Source organism: Gallinula chloropus, assembly GCF_964237585.1.
Source record: "Gallinula chloropus genome assembly, chromosome: 2".
NCBI classification, from domain to species: domain Eukaryota; kingdom Metazoa; phylum Chordata; class Aves; order Gruiformes; family Rallidae; genus Gallinula; species Gallinula chloropus.
Genome location: NC_140086.1, coordinates 47,379,462 through 47,402,046, shown reverse-complemented (window position 1 = coordinate 47,402,046; position 22,585 = coordinate 47,379,462). Strand labels below are relative to the sequence as shown.

Here is a 22,585-nt window from a genome sequence, read left to right as displayed (position 1 = left end):
AACTCATGTTGTTTGTTTATTTTAGAAGAAAAATAAAACATGGCAGTTGCTGAAAAGACTGTATAAATATACAGCATAACCACCTTAGATGATCATTATCTGTAACTCCTGATTAACCTGAAAAAGAAACCTTGTAAAAAGTCAAAACAAGAGTAATCAAAGGACCAGTATATAGAGTATAAACATGTACAAATTAAATGAAAAGAAAATAAAAATCATTAAATCAGTTTCATCTACCAAGAGACAGAGAAGCAACAAGAACCTTTCAGTTTATTTATTTTCCTATCAGATTCTATACACGAAGGTCAATTTCCTTACAGAAAAAGAAGCAAATAACACAGGATGAAAGGATGCCCTAGTTTTCTGAGAAAAGTTTAGATGAAAACAAATGCTTACAGAATTTAAATAAATGAGTAAAAAAATAGGGATGGTAAAACAGTATTTATACAAGGCAGGTGCTTCTAACTTAATGGGACAGGACAAAATTCCCTCCAGACTGTTTAAAAAGTAGTTATAGCAAACTCTGAAATATTGGTACTATCAGAAGTACAGAGATGGGTGAATAGAAATCATCAGGATTTCCTTGTCATTGGTGGGGAGGAGGTTAAGGCATCTCAGTAAGTATCTGGGCTTAGCAGTCACTACTTCCATCACCATCTAGCATGCTGTAATAAAACACATTTATACAACCTGCAAAAAAAAAAAAAAAAGGAAACCAGAGGGAGCAAAAAAAGCTTTCTGCAGAACAGAAGCAAAAAACCACTAATTTCAACTGATACATACTGAAACCAACGTAGTGAAATTAATCAAAAAATAGTATGGACTGTTACTGAAGGGGAAATGAAGCATACACCCCAAACAGGAAATACCTGGCTAAGCTGCGGTAGGCACAAAGATATTGGGATGGTTTATAATGGACTGCCTATTAATGCAAGACAACAAGCTAACACAATGGCACAAAAATGGCAAATCTCATTCTGGAATACATTAACTGCTGTTAAATGATAGAGAAAACTATTCATCTGCTTTGTAACCAGAGTTTTAGCCAGTTACGATGCTTCAAAAGGAAAGAAGAGAAAGTCTACAATATAAAAATGAATAATGACAGGAGCTTTAGAAACTATGGAGTCTAGAAACACTGAAAGCACTGGATTATCTTCAAAGGAAGAGGTCAATAAAAGCATAAGTTTTCCAAGACAGAATAATTTTGTACATAGATGGCAATTTTTTTCTAAGCATCAAGAAGGGCAACGAGACCCAACAAACTTGCAAGAAATAAAAAAAAAGTAAACACAGTTAAGTATCAGGAAAAGTTTAGCTATTCAGTTGATGTAATATACTACCACTGGAAATAAAACTTCCTGTACACAAAATATATTTTTCTATTATCTATTTAAAACAGGTTAGGTAAATTGATCATATTGATAACCACAGTGTGCTCTGGTGATCAAACTACAAGATGTGGATAATTCTTATTGCTCATTAAGAGCCAGATCTTAGACAAGTCATTAAATCACTTAAGTAGACTGCTTAAAAATTCTTAACATGAGAGGTTTATTTCACAGAACTGAAGGGAACGATCTGCTTTGCATTTACCTCTCAAGTCAGTATTAAAAATATGTTGAATGAATACTCTTCTGTACTGCTTCTACCTTGAAGTAGAGGCATCTTGCTTATGAATTAGCTCAGCAGTGCTCAACTAGTAGCTTTATAACCTGAAAGACTGAGTCACACACAGAAGGCACTTGCTGGTCCTATTTTAAGAATGCATGTACTTGGAACAAAATATGATTTTACCATACTCCTTCCACAATACAAATTTGGCAAGCAGATGTAAAGAAGAGTAGTTCACTAACAACCTTAGACTGTTAAGCAGGTCAAAATGTGTCTGATTCAAGAAGCTTTCTTCCCTGGCTATCTCAGGACCACCTACAAAATTTCACTGTGTTAAAAAAACCTTTGGAGAAATTTTATTTAGACAATTAAACGCACAGATGGTGATTAAAAAAAAGTATACATGAAAACCGAAGGGTGAGACATAAAAGCCTTTGCTGAACAGTAACTTACCCAGTGAAATATTTTCTATTAAAATTTACATTTTCTGTATTAAATTCAGCAGGACAGAGTAAGTACAAAGATATTTCTAACAAAAAAAAGATGGGAAGAGAGCAGCAAAAAGACACCCTATAGACAAATCCTAAAAGAATTACATATTGCCAATGAGGTTGATATCAAGGATGGCAGAGTAGAATGCATCCCTCTTCTGGCAATTCCATATACCTGTCAGTGCAAATGAATCTGAGTCAATGATTTAAGACAAAATGATATAAATAAGCTGACCTGCTAAGGTACCTTACTACCTTCTCATGTGCCTCATCCCTCCACTCCTGGACAAGACTAATCTGGCAGAATACATCTTGACTCAGATCCCTTGAAAGTTTCATTAAAAATACTCATTTATATGCCTTTTTCAATCAGCATAATTACCATTCTTCTTTCTCTGGTTATCCAATCTTTTTTTTTTTACTTTTTGTTTCCCAAATTGGCTAAAATATTTACTATTGGAGTATTTTTAATTTATTTATTTTAATAAAACTTTTATTTCTTTATTTACATATGCAATATTACAGAAAAGAACATCCACAGGATTTTGAAAGCCAAACCCTATTTCTGGAAAGAGAGTTTAAAATAAGGGTATCATCACACCATAGCTAATGGCTTAAAACAGTTTTCACATGATTTAAGTTCATGAGGAGCAGCAACTGTTTTACACTTCTGTCTACATGTTTCACATCTGTATCTTTACAACGTAAGAGACAAAGCTTAGAACTCAGAGTCATTGGAAAAAACCACAGATAACAAGCACTGTTGCTGACTGTACTCTTCACTGCATAAACTTCTCTGTTGAGATTAAGGAGGAAGTTATAAAAGGATCTAGATTAGCCTAATACAATCCACTACTTTCCTTTGAAGAAAGAAGTTATCAGCAATTCAGTTTGACAATCAGGACCATTGTTTGGTATGATATAGATATGAACAGCTATAATAAATACTTTATTACATCCCCATGCTGACTGACAGCCCACATTTTTTATCATGTGTTAGCCTAAAAGACTAAGGTTCAAATTATCGAAGGTGTTACAAATATCTTCAGAAACCATTTCAAATTTTCTCTCTTACAAGTCAGTTGTTTACTTACTTCCTACATGTAAAAATCAAACAAAATAGACATGTTTGATAGAATAACAGATACTGCCGGATACTAACGAACAGTCACTTCTAGTAACATCTAAACTTATTTACAGAGTTGTTGATTCCGGGACATTCTGACACCAAATGACACATTTCAATTTAACCATTAGTTTTGAGATCTATACTAATGCTACTAATAATTCTTCACTCAAATATATTAAGTCTGGCTATGAAACACCTATTAGAACCAAAGAAATTCTATGGATTATTGACTCAGGTTATGATTTCTTCCAAATGCAGAGCACAAAAAGACATTTATACTTCATCATCCCTTGCTTCCCACAGCTCTGATAACATAACAGCAATTCCTGACAAAAGCTGAAAACTCAACAGCAGTTTCTAAGAAGGAACTCTGTTTTAACCAAGGGACTACAATTTTATAAAGGTTAAATTTAAGAACTCTCTAATAGCAAATATTCATTGGTGAAGGTAAAGCAGTCACCACCAGGAGTGATTTGTCTCTTTCTTTCAACCAGTCTCCTATCTAACACTTCTTGGTTTCCAAGGACTGCTTTCTCTGTAAACCAAAGGAGAGTAAACAATGACCAGGATTTTGTCTGAATCTGAAAAATGGCAAGTTTGCAGGAATGGGGAATTCAAAAGAAAAGTCACAGATCTTAAGACTTTTAAAGTATGTTCCTGAAGTATACTTTGTCTACAGAAAGAAGAGTCATGGCAACAGCCTTTCAGCCACATTATTAAATCATGTTAAGGCCAACGAGTTATATCAAGGAACTCTTCAATTTCAGTTTGTGTAACTGCTTTAGTTGTGTAATAGCTGCTTCTAAGACCTTCTACATACTCTAGATAATGCTGCTCAGGACAGCTGTGATATGGCAGATTTTATAAAGAGCCAGCAAACCAAAACAGCAATGGTGCTGAAGTACTCAACTCCATTTCTTATTTCTGCATGGCACTCCTCTGCAACTGAACACTTTCAAACAAAATAATTAGAAGTTTAGATTCTAGCCTTAAAGACAAATAAAGCTAGGGCTACCTAATTATGTTCTGTTTAATAGCTTGGGAACTTAAATGACTGAGTTTGAAAACTAAATTTTAAAATTTCCTGAGGATCACAGCTTTTCATTTGTTGTGCAAGTACTACTTCCTCATGATGGCCCAGCTTTGGCGCTTCCTCACCTCCAATCAGTTCTCGCTCCAGTACACTCAGTTTCCTGTATATCCAGGTAACCATGATTACCAGAAGAACTAGGTTCTGACTCAATCTTTGTATTAGTAATAACTATTTCCAAAAAGAAAACCTTTCACTATCCCTCAAAATAATGATCTCCAAAGGCATAGTTTTTATAGAGTATTCCTACGTATTAATAACAACATTTAGTATATATTTCATAGAAAGGAAAATTATTTGTAAACAAAATTTAAAACACATAAGGTGATTAGTAAAGGGGCCAAAAGCTTTAGTAACACAATAGTTACAGGCAAACTCTTCTAAGAATTATTGTCTATTCTCAGATGTATTTTATTCATTATTTTCTGCTATATATTTGGACTCCTTACAATTATATGAAATAATTTTGTTTTAAGCACAATCCAATTTACTAGATAAACATTAAGATAATTTAAAACTTACTCATATAAGGCAGCTTCTCTGGACAAGCCTGGTAAGGAGAGTAAGTGAAGTTTTCTGGGAGATACATAGTTGTTTGAGCAACACAGTCACTAGAATTGTTTCCTTCAGGATAATCTTAAAAAGAGGAATTGATTTTTGTAAAAAAAACTGTTGTACACTAAATTAGTAACATATCATCATGCAGGCGAGAACATTACCTTGTAGAAACAAATTCCTAGCAGCATGATTAAAAAACCCAACAAACCAAATTTTACCATACTAAAGAAACAATAATTAAATTGAGATATCTTTGTTACACAGTTCCTACAGAAGTGAACTGAAACAGTAACTATTTGGCTTGTAATCTGGTTACAGGGAAGTAGGACTTTGGTCTAGGTTTTCATAATCAAGCTACATCAATGAGGTTTGACTCTTTTTTAAAGCTCTTTTAAATTAAATAAGAAATAGCCTTACCTGTGCCATTCAGTGTAGTATTTTTGTTTGTGTACAATCTGATCATGTGTCCTATTGTTTTTACATTTTCTCTCAACATCATACCACGAGCTTGCACCATGAAGAGATACGTGTTTGCTGATAAAACAAAAAGCAATTTTTAATTTGAATTAAAATTAGGTATTTACAAATCATTCACACATCAATTTATAATGCATTCAGTATTTTTCAAAATGTCTGAGTCCATGACCACAAAACATTAATCCCTTGAGGTGAGATTTCACTCTTTATGGAACTTAACAGCAGCAAAACAGAAGAACAAGATTGATTCACAGCCACAGGTATATATAAAAACTCAAAACTATAAAAAGTCCATACACACTTTCATTTCTAACTTGCAAAACACCTGACAGTGCCAAGAAACAAATGGATTTACTAATAAAAAAGTTCCCATACATAGATAAAATCCTGCCTATATGCATCTACATATACATGACAGAAATACAGGACAAAAATTATCTAGAAAATCTCTTAAGTTCACTGGAAGAGTCCCCTCTTTCCTCATTAGTTAACACAACTTTCAGTCAAGAGGTACTGCTATTCATTCATCCTCCAACAGCTGTTTTGTTATACAACTGCTGCAAATCACTGCCAATCTCAAAGCATTAATGTTTGATAATTATATGTGAAATATTTATTACAGGCATCAAGGCTGAGTAAATCAACATTTGAGTAATTAAGCGACTCACTAATAACAACAACAGGAAATATTCCTCTCTCTCAGCCTTGCACTCAAAGACCCAAACCTGATCTCAAGACAATTCTTTCTCCTAAACAGAAGAGAGTAAGTACATCGGAAAAGAAGACGCATTTATATTAGCTAAAAAAATAATGAAAATGAAAGGCCAAATTCCCTTTGCAGAACAGTTTTTACCTTAGGTAGCAAAGAGGATCAAAGGGATCATTTGTCACATCACCTAAGTTAAACATCCATTTGTCTGGCAGATACTTGGCTCACTATAACTAATGACCACACTAGAGAAAAAAAAAAAAAGCTCCAAGACTTTGGAGAAAAGAGCTAAACATACCAGACAAACAGCAGATTAATCTTAATCCATCCTAAAGAGATTAAAGAAAGTTAGAAAATTATCTCAGAAACACCACTTCATCATATGACAACCCACACCAGTGGCATGACACAAATAACTCCAGATCAGATGATATCTTCTCACAGCCCAGCACAAAGAGACTAGAGCTACAGAGGACTGTGTATAAAGGACTGGGCACTTCCAGAGGAAAATACAGTGACTAATTCCTACACACTGGCAAATAATACTACTGACACCCACAGAGATGCAAATACCAACATAATCTTTTAAGGATATTATTTGCAACGCTATAGTAATGTTTTTATTTTTAAAAGAATGAAAGGAAGGAGCCCTTCTGGCTTTCAGAGAACTCTTATTAAAACAAGAAATGTTATCACTGAAAAGAGAGGCTCTGAATATGTCACACGCTATGGGTGGCACGAAATTCTCAAAGTCTTGGCCAGCATGACTAGCTGCCTTGGTTAAAGAGAGTTTACATGCAGCTGCTGGGATCTTGAAGTTGTCTCAAGCCCACTCCCTCAACACCCCCCAACCCCTCTTCCCACCACTGAAACAAGCCCCTATCTTCAAAAGCTCCCTAAGAATGATACTACCTTTAATGATAAATAGAAACCTTTTTATCTTCTACTCACATTTACTGACCTCAGGAATTTCTTTCTGCCTGCTACCAAATCACATTAATTGCAAACACTTCAGCCACCAGACGTCACTTACCACACAGAGTGACAGAAATTAAGGACACCGTGCAGTCAACAAGCACACTCCCCAGCATTGCTCCTGATATGTTTGAGATGAAACATTTGCCCAGAAGTCATTGCAAAGAATATTGAAAAATGTATTCAAACATGTTACTGTTGCAGCCTTAAGAACCTGGTACAATCCAAAACAGACTAAGACTTTCACACAAGTGTGAGTGTGTGTATACATGTTTCCCATAGGAATTTAGAACAATGTAACCCAGATAATGCAGACATAAACCTTGATAAAAGATTTTCCACAGAAACATTTCCATCTTTGCTTTGCTGAAGGACAACTTCTCCTGATGAAAAGGAGGAAAATTAGAACAAACACACCAAATCTTTTCAAGAGACAAAACTAGAAAAAAAATTCTCTCAAAAGCAGGCATCACAAAGAGACAGAACTAAGAAAAAAACCCACACCAAGCCAACCAAAGTCTGCTGTCACCTCAGCCTAGGTACTCAGGAACAGCTCTTGCTAACCAGAAAAATCAAGCCCTGACATGTTTTCATCAAATTATTTTTGTGGTCTACCCCAATCCAACATATCCTCTTCCTGGCTGATCTGCTTGTCAACTCACCATCCAGCTCTACCCAAATACATAAACGCAACAAAACATCTTCCTTACTGTGCATTCTGTCCCAGCCACCTGAGTCTCCAGCACAATCACTGTTACAAAAAGAGACCAGACCAGTTTATTCCACGGTCATTCAATGCTTAGGCAGTAGCAGACACCTGACTAGCCAATTAATTACTTGAAAAGCTAAAAAGCATGACGCAAAAATTGAAGATACAATTTAGTCCTAAAAATACATCTCATCTACTGGCACAGGTCTCTCAGCAAAGACCTGTGAAAAAGAGCACAGTTCGCATGTCAGATCAGCCAACAGTGACAGCAACAAAGCACTCACAATAGTCCACAACAGCCAGAAGAGTAACAGAAAAATCAATCTTTTCTGCTAGCGTGCTGGAGGAACAAGACTGACAACAGATTAGTGATGGCTGGAGTTTGATGATTTCCAAAGTGATCCTCTTTTCCACTGTCATTGGTACTATAATACCAGTCATCTAACTGAGCTTGGCATGGGTTTCCACAAGCTTTACCTATGCTGTCATGAATATGACCCTTAACGTACTTGGTTGCCCCTCAAGTACATGTATAGTAATGCACACAGTGTGAGGAATAAGCTTCCTGACACAAGTGATGGAGAAGCTAATTAGAGGAGGTGCTCTACCAGATCTCGTGCTCACCCAGGAGAGGCTCACTGGAAAGGTGAAGATTAAAGGCAGCCTTGGCTGCAGTAACCATGAAATGGTGAAGTTCAGGATCCTGGGATCAGGAAGGAAAAGCAAGTTCATAGCCCTGGACTTCAACAGAGCAGATTTTGACCTCTTCAAGGTCATGGCGGAGCCCAATAAGATAAGGGCCTGAAGGGAACAGGGTCCTAGAAAGCTGGGTAATATCCAAAGATTACCTTCCTCAAGCTTTAGAGAGCTCCATCACAGTGAATATGAGGTCAGGTAAAAAAGTCAGGAGGCTTGTAAGGATGAAGAAGGAGCTCCTAGCCAAGTTCAAACACAAAAAAGGAAGCATACAGAAGGTGGAAGGAAAGCAAGGACAGGTAACTTAAGAGGAATACAGAAAAAAATGTTTGAGCAGCCAGGGATGCAGTTAGAAAAGCTAAACCCCAAATAGAAATGAATCTGACCAGGGATGTCAAAGGCAATGAGAAGGGTTTCTATAAATACAAAGGTGTCAAAAGTAACACTAGGGAAAACATGGGCCTATTGCTCAGTGAGGCAGGGGCCTGGTTAGGCAGGACATGGAAAGGCCATGATGTAATGAACACCACCTTTGCCCCAGTCTTTACAAGACGGGCCTTAAGGATTCCCAGGTCCCAGAGATCAGGGGGAAAAGTTGGAATAAGGGAGATGTACCCTTGATGGAAAAGGATCAGGTCAAATTGAGCATACATAAATCTACAGGCCCTGATGGGATGCACCCACAAGTGCTGAGGGAGCTGGCAGAGGTGCATCACTGCGAGGGCACTCTCAACAATCCTTTATTAATCATGCCAACTGGGAGAAATGGCCAAGCACTGGAAAAAAGCAAATGTCACTCCTATCTTCAAGAAGGGCAAAAAAGAGGACCTATCTTCGAGAAGGGCAAGAAGACAGCCTCAAGATGTGTGGAGGTGATGAAGCAGGTAGATGCTATCCACTGTTGTACATGAACCACAAAATCATCAGGAGTAGTCAGGATGGCTTCACCAAGGGGAAAGTCATGCTTGACTATCTTGATAAACTTCTACAATGAAATACCTGAACAGACAGATAAAGAAGTGGACACTGCCTACCATGACTCTGGTTGGGCCTTTCACACTGCACCCCATAAAATGGTCATAGGCAAGCTGCTGATGTACAGGCTGGATGAGCCTGATTGACAGACCAGGCACAGAGGGAAGGATCAGTGGCATGAAGTCCAGCTGGAGGCCAGTAACCAAAAGTGGACCCAGGAGGTCAATGTGGGTCCTGTTTAACATTTCATTAGTGATCTAGATGATGGGGCAGAGTGTACCCTCAGAAAGTCCACTAATGACAAAACTGGGATAAATAGCTGAGGGCACCAGAGAGCTGTGCTGTCTATCCAGGGGAACCTCAACAGGCTGTTGAAACGTATCAACAGGAACCTCACGAAGCTCAACAAGGTGGAGTACAAAGTCCTCATGCACCAATATATGGCTGGGGCCACCCAGCTGGAAAGCAGCTTGGCAGAAAAGGCCTTGATGTCCACCAGGACCTCCAAGCTGAACATTAGCCAGCAACATGCCTTTGCTGCAAAAGGCAGCCAGTGGCACCCTGGGTTGCATTTGGAGGAATGTTGTCAGCAGGTCAAGGTGATCCTTTCCCTCCAGTCAGTACTGGTGAGGCCACACATAGAGTGTGTCCAGTTCTGGGCTCCCCAGTATAAAAGGTATGGACATACTGGAGAGTCCAACAAAGGGCCATGACAACAAAGGGCCTGGAGCATGTTTCACCTGAGAAAGGCTGAGAGAGCAGGGAGCTGGAGAAGAGAAGGCTCTCAGGGATCATTTTTATATATATAAAGGGTGGGTCTATATGAATGTAACGTATACGGAGGGTGACAAAAGGACAGAGACAGGCTCTTTCCAGCAGAGCCCAGTGACAGGACCAGAGGTAATGGACACAAACTGAAACATAGGAAGTTCTACCTGAACATAAGGAAACACTTTGCTACTGTGAGAGTGAGCACCTGCACAGGTTGTGTAGCCTCTCAGAGATACTCAACAGTCATCTGAACACAGCAGCAGGCAACTGGCTCTGGGCAGCCCCAACAAGGGGTTGGGCCAGATGATCTGCAGGTCCCCTACAATCTCAGCTATTCTGTGATTTTCTTCCACTATTGTCTGTCTGTATTTGCACCAACCATCACTCCTGTCACAGTCCAAGGCAATGCATAAACCGCATAGGCAAAATTTCACATTTAACCAAAGTAAACATCTAGAAATGTAAACACCTAAAACTAGCTTTACTCATATTCTCCTTATTTCACTGCATATTAAGTAAGAAACAGCACTTCTGATTCATGAAGCATATAGAATCCAGACTGTCCTGCAATGTACGAGATAAGCAAATGGGAAGTGCAATGCAGGATATAAAACAACAGATCCATACAGGACACCTTAGGTGTGAGCTCACATTCATGCTGCAGTTACTTTATGTAGAACACTTAGGATCATATTTATTCTAATTTGGACAAAGTCTTCAACAGCAAATGATCCAGATCTGTATCAGCAATCAAACACACAGCTCCAAGTCAGTCATCAAAAATCCTGGTTTCAAGACATTACTTAAAACTCATTCTGATAAAGCACATAAGGGCATTAAAGGGATCATCCTATATATTCAGAAGAGATGTTAAAATGCCAGAGGGATCATTTTTGTCTCCTGTATTTGCAGATTACTAGTTATTAATAGTTTTATGCATTAGAGAAGACCACTGCAGAGGGTGCAGGGGAAGCCATACATTACTACTTAAAATATAAAAATTTTTGTAAAAATGGCTCAGTGTTTTACCTTAGGTAACTTCCGGTTACTTAAATATCCACCCAGAGATGATTTTCAGCTTAAAAAAAAAAAAATCCCATTCACAGATCACGCTCCATTAGGGAATCAAACTCCTTCCTCTCCATTAGGGAATCAAACTCCTTCCAAGCAGTACACAAAGTTAAATCACTTCTCACAACACTGCATTACGCTTATCCTCACAACATCCCTTATTTCCACATAAAAGGCACCAAATTCAGTTTAATATAGAAACTCAGTAACTTATGCTGTGCACATATACCAAAGCAAGGACAAAACAGTGTGCTGTACATGCAGAGGTAATTAATGTAGTGTAGTATATGATAGAACAACTGAATTTAAAGCTGGATCAATGACTAATGTTCTGAAGAACAATAAGAAGTTATAACTGACAAGATAGTCAGGGATGACTACAATTTCGTAAATGCCAAAGAATAAGATGAAGAGACTTGGAGATCACAAATTTCATTCAAAAACACAGCTTTATTGTACAAGAAAAAAAAATCTGAAAACAAAACCACACAAGAAAAAGCCTTACATCAAGAACATTTTCAAAGCCATTAGCAAAATGCTAATACCCCCACCCTTAAAAAGTGAGATTATCATCGTAACAGCTCTAGCAACATTATACACTGATCTTTGGGGCGGGGGGGAGGGCAGGAAAGACACACTAAAAAGCTCTGATAGGAGATACTTCATAGAGAACCCATGGACATTGCAAAATTCAAATGGATACAGAAAATAGGTCTTGCCAAATTACCACCCACTGCCCCTGAAGTTACTCATCTGCTAATCAACACTTGTTTTCACAGGACTTCTGATACACACATTCAACACATTACACAAACTGACATGGATTCAAATAGGTTAACAGAAAGTTCTCCACTGGTAACTGTAAATGGGGAATCATCTCATGGGGACATTTCTAGAACAAGTCCCACATGGATCATTCTCAAGGTTGTACGGTATTATTCTCAGCAATATGAGTTATAAATATAGTACTGGCAGAGTTCATGCATGGCAAATTAGCACAAAAGTGTTAAAGATTAAATTCTACAGACTAAATATACAGTAAGAAGAGCTCAACTGAAGATTGCTTCAAAAACATCACAGTCATGACTTTAAGATCTAGGAATATTTTCCACAGCTACAGAATAGGAACTTTAGTCTGTAAAACAAATTCATTAAATAATTTTACAGTGAAGAATGATACCCAAAGTAATGTAAAACTAGTATAAACTGGTTCCTAATCAGAAATTTAAATCCACAGAGAACAGTTAATCCTATAGTCAGTGTTAAACTTCCACAGAAATTTATTTTTTGAAACTTGTTGTTAACCAGAAGCTAAAACCTGCCCATAACCAGAAAAAAGGCAAAAGAAGTGTATGCCTTGAAAAATATTTTTACTTGACTTGCTGTTGAATATTTAATACCAACTTCCTACTATTTGTGAGTGGACAATAAATCCAAATATACTTCGTGGGTATGGTGAGACTGCATTTAAAGTCCACATCCTTGTATGGAAAACGTGTTAGAAAGAAATCGGCCTCAATCTGCTGAGAATACCCACGACTACAGATACTTCTGGAGGTTAACAGGGATCATTCCTATGGTGCAGATGGATGAATCCGTATCAGGCACAACAGTGTCTTCAGAATTGTTTTTAGTTGTGGTGGTTTTCAATACTCCACACAATGCATACTCACTGCAACAAAGGACATGCCAAACGCACGAGTTTTCTGACCGCAAGTCTGAGGGTTTCAATAAACGTCACTTTGCTGCTTACTGGAGCCAGTAGAAAAGGAAATCTCATTGGTCAAGTCCCATTTAGAAGAAAAAAATAAATAATTCTTATCCTAGCAGTATTTTTAAGCATAATAGATGACACAATGTTCAATACAACTTTAACACATTTGATATTGTTTTGTTCTCTGGTCTTGGGTTATTAATCAATTACTAAGTTAGAAATAATTCAGCAGCCAAATCTGAAACAGCCTCCTACAGAAATTTAAAAATAAGCATTGCTGAAACCACTAAAAATTCATCTTAGACATTTACTTGGTTTGGGATTTTTGCTTCTACTCAAAGTAGATTTAATCAGGAAATTAAATATTTTTTCACTTAAATATTCTTCTACTACTAATTTCTACAATTTTAACATAATTTCAACTCCAAATTTGAAATAATTAAATTTCATTACGATGTGCTCAATGAAGACTGTTCTACACAGCATTACTTTGGAGAACAAAAATTAAATGATTTTACAGTGACATTTTAAGCCTTGACTCTTCCTCCAGAATTGTGTTTTAATTATTTCAGTCATTGAGGTGAAAAAAAAACCAGAAAACCGTAGTATCTGTAAATCAAATATTCCAAGTATTATCATACATAAAAAATTAAAATTAAAAAAAATACACAGTAACATGAAGGTAAAGGACACCTGTAAAATTTAAGAAAGTGAACTGACCATTTGGGATACCTTGCCCAACTACTGCACACTGTTCCCCATAACATCATTGCGTTACCTGAATACAAAAGATTACCCAAAACAGACTAGGAGCTGCAGAAAAGCATGCAGAGAGAATCCCTTGTAGAAACAACATTAGTAATGACAGTGCCATAGATAAGCTATCTTGCACTGCAGACAGACGTGGAAACAGTTAAAAATTGGGCCATGTCAGTGAACACTATAGCTCAAATAAATGTTTCCAGGTCATACAGTTTCTCCTCGGTGAATGAGAGGAAAACATCCAATTACTGGCTGGCTTAAATGAAAATTTATCTGACATGAGGTCTTGTAATAATTACTTTGTCCTTGTGAACTTAGCTGCACACCGTAAGTGCCTGCATGTTTTTCCTTTTTCTGACCAAGGGCAAAACCACAAAATGAGTACTCCGTGGAATCTTACACAGGCAAGTTCTCTTAACTAATAACCAAGTATACCCAAGGGCTTTACAAAAACTATCAGATAGAGATGCAGAACAACTAATTCAGAAAGAAACATGCATGTTGTGTCAAAGTTTACCTATAGGTATAAGTGAAAGAGTGATGAATTACTGAAGTGCAATAATTTATTCAGCATCAGGTGTTAGGAATGACTGTACTAGGCTAACATCATGGAAAAATCTTTGCATGTCCCAGAATAAGGCAGAAAACTTACCCATGAAACTGCCTGAACTCATAATGAGCAAGAGCCATTAGTCAGAATGTCAAGGAATTTTTGATCACTGAAAGTCAGGAAGCCTCATACTCCTCTTTGCACAAGAAAAAAAAAAAAAGAAAAAGAAGATCCTATTCATAAGGAAGTTGACAAAAGTGTTTCTGTTAAAGGGTTCGGTTGCAATTTGTGGACCTGAAGTGAACAGCTACAGTGCCAGCACTAAAAAGACCACTGCAGCGAACAAAATTATGCCTACCTCCAAACGAAGCCTTTAGTAAGTAGTGAACCTTAGTAAAATAATATAGCTGAAAATAGGTCCCAAACACCACCAGGTCTGTAGTAAAGATACTTCCCTGCAGAAATCATGAAACAAAGGGACAGCCAAGTTTCATTCACTGAAGAAACTTGTAAGTAACCCATGAGAACAATTCCTTAGAAAGATGTAAGAGATGACAACAGCAGCAAAAAAACCCATGAACATCCACCACATCCTGCAGAAAACCATCAGTCTTATCAGATGGCATTTTCAAACAGCATCAAATGAGGAAAGTAACAAAGGATTTATATTGTTTTGAAAAGGCTAGTTGCATTACTCCTGTTTCAATGCAGCCCTCAAGCTGCATTAAACCTACTGCCTTAAAGACATAGGCTCTGTTATTAAACCCTCAGACAAGTTACTATCAACTGTGTATCACTGTGCCAAATAGACAGCAGTATGCTAGCCCATACTAGCAACAGCATAAACAGCATATTGACAGGAGCAACTATTCTCCTCTACTGAGCAATGCATGAAACCACATTTGGGGTGCTGTGTCCAGTTTGGGGATCTCAATAAGCGCCAGACATTAACATACCAGAGCATGCCCAGAGGGAAGCTTCCAAGATGGAGCACATGATGTACAAGTAGAAACTGAAAGAAATGGTTTTGTTCAGTCTTAAGTTGAAATGACTACGGGGAGAATTCATTTTCATTTTTTTGCTGTCTTCTAGAGAACATGAAATATAACACTTGGAGGTACACAAAGAGAAGACAGAAGACAATGAACACAATACAGAAATTACAGTTACATATTATAGTTTTCTCAGTTGTCAAACTTTGGGACAGATCTACTAGAGAAATCGTAGAATCTCCATCCCTGGAGTTATTAAAAACTCAACTGGACACAGCCCTGAGCAATCTGATTTAGTAGGATCTGCTTTCAGCAGGAGGTTAGATCAAATGACTTCCAGAGGTCCCTGACAAACTGAATTATGCTATGATCAAACAGTAAGTCTTCAAAACTCCTACAATTGTCACAGATGCCAAGAACAAAGACTATTAGCAAAAAGACTGTGCTCCAACCTATGGTCTCAGCACCAGGAAGCAGTGACAGCCATGTGACTTGCTCATACCATTTTTAGCTCTTCCCTCCATTTCTGCATGGTTTATAAAGAAGTGATATCCCTTTTCTATTAGGAAAAATATTTCCTAATAACAGAATAGGAAATACATTTATATCAAATTGTGAGCTAAAACCAACAGTGATATTTCTAAGTTCCACTTAAACCTCCCCAGCTGCCGTAAATTTTTAATACGTAGAAGAGGAGAAAAAGAGTAGCTCATTCTACCAGACAGAACTTCCAGTTATTTATGTCAAAGACTGCATCTTCCCTGATCTCTCTACTGTTCCATAACCAGTTCTTATGAGAACTGCAAATGTCATGATGTCCAAGCTGGACAAGTTAGAGCCCTCAGTACTGCAGTCAACTCCATTCTAAGGTACTCTTCCACCCAACCTGGCAAAAATTCTCTGCCAAGTCAGACAGAAAGGAGTGACCCAGGGATAAGCAAGAGATCATTTTCTGAACTCAGTTATGTTGTCCAATGTGATTTCAGTTAAGATGCTGACATAAAATAGAAAAGAGAAGAAAATTCTCTGGCAATACTCAGATTGGCTTGGCAGTGAAGTAAGATTGAGGAAATGCTATCTGAGTCACTGCTGACTTGCTACTTTGTCTTATTCTCCTAATCTTTGGATCTTTTCTATGATGTAAACTTGAATGTAAATGTGTTCTGTATAGCTGTCACCACCAGCCATGGTCTATTCTGGCTCCTTTTATCAGTACTGTATGGTGGCTCAGCCCCACACATCACTCGCTCACTGCTGGAGAGAAACAAACAGCCTCCATAGGTTGGGATAAGGACAGTTTACTGACAAAATCACCAAGAAAGGGGAACAATAACAGCCCGTAGCAAATTGCACTCACACCTGGTGATAACAAAATACCTTATCAACCTGACAATAACAGTGCTGCACGACAGGAGGACCAACCCAACACCCCAGCTGTGCCCCTCCCCAACCAGCCCCTTTTATGGGGGAGTGATGTCAGGTGGTGTGGGAAACAGCCAGGGCTAACTCAGCTTACCTGTGCTGACTCAGCTCACCTGGGCTGGCTGCTTGGGGAGGTTGATTCTGGCATGGCCAGAACCAGGACATACTGTTATCTACAACACTGAAAAAAAGAACACACTGATGCCAAAGATTCCTGCTTTCAGCCAGTTTCTTCAGTCTCTAACTGCAGTATACGTGGATATTTGTAATTCCCAGAGAGATTTCACAAGCCATTTTCATTGATTAATTCAAAACCAGCAACTTCAGTTTGTATCTTTTCATTTAATGTACCAGAGAAGGAGCACTAGAAGTATTGTCAGAAAAGTAGTCTTTGTGGAGAAGTAGAACTATGAAATACTTGAGACTATCACATATAAGTATCATTTAAACATAGAATCTTAAAGGTATTTTCCAATGAAAATAATTCTAACATCATCAAGTACAAACACTAACCTAGCACTGCCAAGTCCACCACTATACCACGTCCCTAAGCACCACATTTACACATCTTTTAAAAACCCTTTCAATTAAATTTTTCCTAATATCCAATCTAAATCTCCCCTGGCACAACTTGAGGCCATTTCCTCTTGTCTGCTTGTTACCTGGGAAGAGAGACAAATACCCACCTGGCTACAAGCCCTTTTCATGTAGTTGTAGAGCACAGCACGGTCTCCCCTCTGCCTCCTTTTTTTCCAGGTTAAATGAGCCCAGTTACTTCAGCCACTCCTCAGACGACCTTTCTCTCTAGACTTCTCTCCAGACCCTTCAGGAGATTCATTGCCCTTCTTCAGAAGTGCTCTAGCACCTTAATGTCCTACTTCTACTGAGGGGCCCAAAACTGAACACAGCACTTGAGATGCAGCCTCACCAGAGCCCAGTACAGGCACACGATCACTTCCCCAGTGCTGCTGGCCACACTGTTTCTAGGACAAACCAGGATGCTGTTGGCTGCCTTGGCCACCTAGGCACACTGCTGGCTCATATCCAGTCATCTATTGACTAACATCCCAAAGTCTTTTTCCACCAGGAAGCTTTCCAAGCCTGTGGCATAGCATGGGGTTGTTGTGACCCAAACACAGGATGCAGCACTGAGCCTTGTTGGATCTCATACAGTTGGCCTCAGCCTGTCCATCCAGCCTGTCCAGACCCTTCTGTAGAGCTTTTCTACCCTCAAGTAGATCAACACTACAGTCCAACTTGGCACCATCTTCAAGCTTACTGAGGGTGCACTCAATCCAGCAATCCCAATCATGGATAAAGATATTATAGACAACTGGCCCCAGTATGGATCCCTGGGGAACACCACTTGGGACCAACCACCCACTGGATTTAACTCCATTCACCATAACTCTTTGGGCCCGGAAAGCCAGACAGTTTTTTTTACCCAACAAAGCAGACACCCATCCAAGCTGTGAGCTGCCACTTTCTCCAGGAGAATGCTGTGGGAAACAGTGTCAAAGGTTTTACTAAAGCCTTGGTAGGCAATATGCACAGCCTGTCCCTCATCCACTAAGCAGGTCAACTTGATGTAGAAGGAGATCAGGTTAGTCAAGCAGGACCTGTCTTTCATAAACCCATGCTGACTGACCCTTATCACCTGGCTGTCCTGTATGTGTCATGTGATGCCACTCAAGATGATGTCCTTCATAACCTTTCCCATCACTGAGGTCAGACTGACAGGCCTGCATTTCCCCAGATTCTCCTTCTGCCCTTCTTGTAGATGGGCGTCACACATTTGCTAACCTCCGGTCAACTGGACCATTCCCTATTAGCCAGGCCTTCTGATAAATGAGGAAAAATGGCTCGATGACCACCTCTGCCAGCTCCCTCAACACCCTTGAAATTAGATATAAACATTTAAACATTTAATCATGTTTTCTACCATTTTGCTTTGGCATCTTACCCCTTCAGCTTTTGCTTTAAAACATCCACTCTGTTTAACACGGAAAATGAAAAGCAGAAAAATAGTTGTCTTCTCTACTTAGCTGTTAGAAATCATTTCTGCTTCCATGTCTGAGCTACTCTGACTATCAAAAGACCATCAGAGTGCTGAGGTAGGGTTGCAGCCATAAACACCCCAAACATAACGTATGAATTCTTCTGAACTATATAAATTGTGTATTTTTATAATATGTGGAATGTTATATGCCTTTGCCTCAAGCCACAGATCAGCATCTGAAAACCCAAAACCCAAATGCTCTTTCTCTCCTCATATTCTGAAATACATGAGATAGCACAAGTTTCTCTTTCCCAATGAACTAACATTCTGCAAGGCCTCTACAAAAAGAAAAGTGATACAGGTAATTACTGTGTCAATAAAAGTGTTTAGATATTAGACAGAAATACTCAAAGATATTAAAATAAGTAATTAAGTATTTTCCCTTCTAAACAAATTGTCGGTATTCTAAATTGACCCAAATTGCATTTGCCACAAATTCTGCCGTTTCGATAAAAGCTGCAGTAACTCTGTTTTCTAATTAGATGAAGGAGAGAGGGAACGTGATAATGGCCTCTTTAGGAATATGCCCAGTGCTAAAGGCTTACTTCTAGAGACGTTCCCTCCCTTTGACAAGCTGCTTTCTACGAGGGAATGCCACTGCATTAGCCTGTAAGAACTCAGAATTTCCCACAGCTCTGACATTGCAGGAAGCCATTCTGGTACATTTTCCCCCCTCCCACCTTCCAGTACACTGCTACTTCATAAAACATTTGGGAGTCCAACTTCTCCTTCTCTTTTCAGTTTCTCTGACCATCAGGAAGAGGAACCATCCAGGGAGCAGCTCCAGTTTCCTGCAACAGTATTAGAACTGTCCTCCTCTCTGCCACAGTGCCTTGCAGTCTGTTGAGGAAGAAAGTATCTTCACTAAAACACAGCTGCACACAGAAATCATGACAAATCCCAACCATCTATGACTTCATTGCAGAATGGATGTCATGAAAAGCTGCTAACAGATAAGGTGAGCTTAAGTAATCTTAAGCCCTCCTTCTCTCCACACACACATCAGCTTTGATTTAGACACACCTATTCCACTTCACACAATAGAAAGGAGCAAGCACATACTGCAATATGCAGATGGCATGAGCATAGAGCATAGGATTATTAGATGAATCACCTGCCTATAAACCTGGGGAGTGGAGGGTTATTGGTTATTTTGCAAGTCTTCCATTCTTACAATTTACATTTTTCCCATGAATATTGCTACGATACCTATTTAGTTTTAAGATAATATTTGACATTCTTTATCAGCATTATACAAAGCAACATTTCCAGAAACAAATTCCTGGGAAATCAGCATCACATCTGCAAGTTAACAGGCTTAGATTCCCAGCACACAATTTTCCTTTTCCATTTTCTATATTCCCTCCCCTAGTAAAACCACCACAGCATCTGCACAGCATTGTAGCATTTCAAAGCTGCAAAGAGTAAGCCAAACATTGTTGGATTTTGATTTAAGCTGAATGAGTTCAGAACAACTGCTTACAAAGTTAGGACAGCACACACCACTGAACTACAGCAGGAAAGAGCTGTCATCTCACAAATTCGTGTAGATTTTTCTATCATTAAGCCACAGCTTGAAAAGACTAACCACAGTACATACACCTGAGACAGCAAGAGAGAGCAGTTTAAGTGAGTACTATCTTTATCCTTGAGGTTGATCAGACCCTAAATAACCTACCTAAAGAACTCTTTTGGTACACAATGTTGGTTTTGTTTCACTGCTGGTACAAAGGAAACCCAGCAGACATCAAAACCCCCCACGTGAAGTCAGGAAAGAAAAGTCTCCTCACTAGAGGCTCTGATTCTGAACAAGATACTGAATAAGAAGAGAACATACTTCTAAGATGATGCACGTTGAAGAAGAAACATTTAAATAATGAAGCAAAACTCCAGCTGCATACATTATGGAAGATGTTAGTAGATTCACTTGCTTATAAAGGTGTGGAAACTGCACTTTGCTTTCTAAATCATGCATCAACTGCCTGTACTTGGAAGTCTACTCAGATATTGCATGAGTGTCTCACAGAACTAAGATGTCTAAATGGACCCTAGCAGCATCATTCTCCCACTTACAAGACTGAATTACATCTCTTTCAGCAGGAAAAGACTAACAGACAAGAAACTCAACCCATTATATAGACCCTAATATTTTTTAATATTTATTCGAACTGCAATAATGACAGGAATGTCAATACTGCATTAAATGCTATAAGAACAGGAAAAGTAATTACACTTTGAAAGGGCTTGCAAGCTAAATAGAAGACTGGGAATAAGAGGAAGCCAAACAGCATAAAGACACCAGTCAACAGGAAACAATTCCCACAGATTCAGTGGCTAAATCAACATGGTCATTTTGTACTAATGACTGCAGTGAGAAGTTTTAAGCACTGAAGCCAAGAGCAAGATGATTTTACAGGTATTTAGGGGGCACTTGATAAGCAAGGAGAATTAGAGGAGAAAGCATCAATGTTCCCTGGGAAAAAAAAAACCAAACATAAGACTACCTAGCCAACAGACATCCAACACAGCAAAACATCACAGAGCACCACACACAATAACCACTTGCCTTAGCTCAGGGGTAAGGCTAACCAGTTCTGAAAGGATCATCCAGTGAGAAAATGCCCCGTGCTCTCCCAGAAACAGAAAAGTAGCCAATTAAGGAAAACAGCAATCTTTCACTTGTCTGACTCAGACGTGAACAGCTATTTTATATAGCTTGTCTTAAAGCAACTGTTTGTCCCCCCTCTGAAGTGGTTCTTTCAGGTGGGTAAGTTAACAGACTGTAAGACCTGTGAAGAGATACCACTGACAGAGGTAAGCAACAAATATTCAAGCCGGTTCTCAATTTCTGTTTACACATGCTTTATTGTTAACGCAGTTAGCAATGATTTAAAAGGTGCACTCATTCAAGGGACCCCAGCAGGCAGTTTTGCAGTTCTTTCCTGGCTCCTGCCATTACTTTCTAACACGATGAAACGGTGAGCTGCTTTTTTTTGCCACCTTCTTCCAGCCCGGGGAGCAAGAACATCGCTTACCTACCTCGCCACGGCAGATGAATCTTCTAGAGCATTTGAAGCCAACAGAACAAAAGATGCGAGATTAACACCCGTTACCGCCGCCGCCGCCACGGTCCCCGTCAGCCGCCCCGACCCTCCCTCCGCGGGGGGAACGGGACAGGGGTACGGACTCGCGTTTCGACACCCCTCGCCGCCCGTGGCAGGCCGGGGGAAGCCGGGTGCGCTCCGCCGAGGCAGCCCCGCAGCGCCCACCGCCTCCCGCCCGTTGGGCTGCGGCACCCACCCCCGCCCTCACCTCTTCCCCCCCCTGCCCCACCTCCCCTCACCCCCTCCAGGGGGGCGGCTCCCAACTCACCGATCCCGGGGGCCACATAGATAAAGTAGAGGCAGGAGGAGGAGAAGGAGAAGAAGAAGATGAAGGCGAGCATGGAGCGATTGGAGACCCGCAGCACCTTCCGGAGCAGTGGCATCCTCCCTCCGCGCCGGCGGCCGGCCGGCTCCGCTCAATCCCGGCGAGCCGCGGCGGCGCTTCCCAGAGGGTGGCGGCCCGCTTCTCCCATGGATCGGGCAGGCAGGAGGTGACGAAGGGGCTCCACTCACCCCGTCCCTCTCTCTCTCCCTCCCTCCAGCCGCCTCCCCGGGAGCGGGCGGGCCGGTGGGGGCCGGCAGGGGCAGCGCCGCGGATCGAGGAGGAAGGGCGGCGGCAGCGGAGCTTTGTGGCCGGCTCGGCTGCCCCCCTCTTGGGCGGCCGGAGGGGGGCCTGCCTTCGCGCTGCGCCTCCGGACGGGCCGAACCCGCCGCCAC

At 39.8% G+C, this 22,585-nt stretch overlaps 1 protein-coding gene across 1 annotated transcript in view; it reads right to left on the bottom strand.

The window, feature by feature from the left end:
* The window catches only part of B4GALT6 (beta-1,4-galactosyltransferase 6), a gene marked incomplete at its 5' end in the record, with an annotated part of 31,304 nt that extends 9,053 nt beyond the window's left edge, over positions 1-22,251 (bottom strand). Inside the window, 3 exons of the mRNA XM_084279742.1 lie at positions 4,847-4,960; positions 5,300-5,416; positions 22,137-22,251. Coding sequence (XP_084135868.1) covers positions 4,847-4,960; positions 5,300-5,416; positions 22,137-22,251 — 346 coding nt within the window. The remainder of the gene's footprint in view (positions 1-4,846; positions 4,961-5,299; positions 5,417-22,136) is intronic.
* Positions 22,252-22,585: the final 334 nt, after the last annotated feature.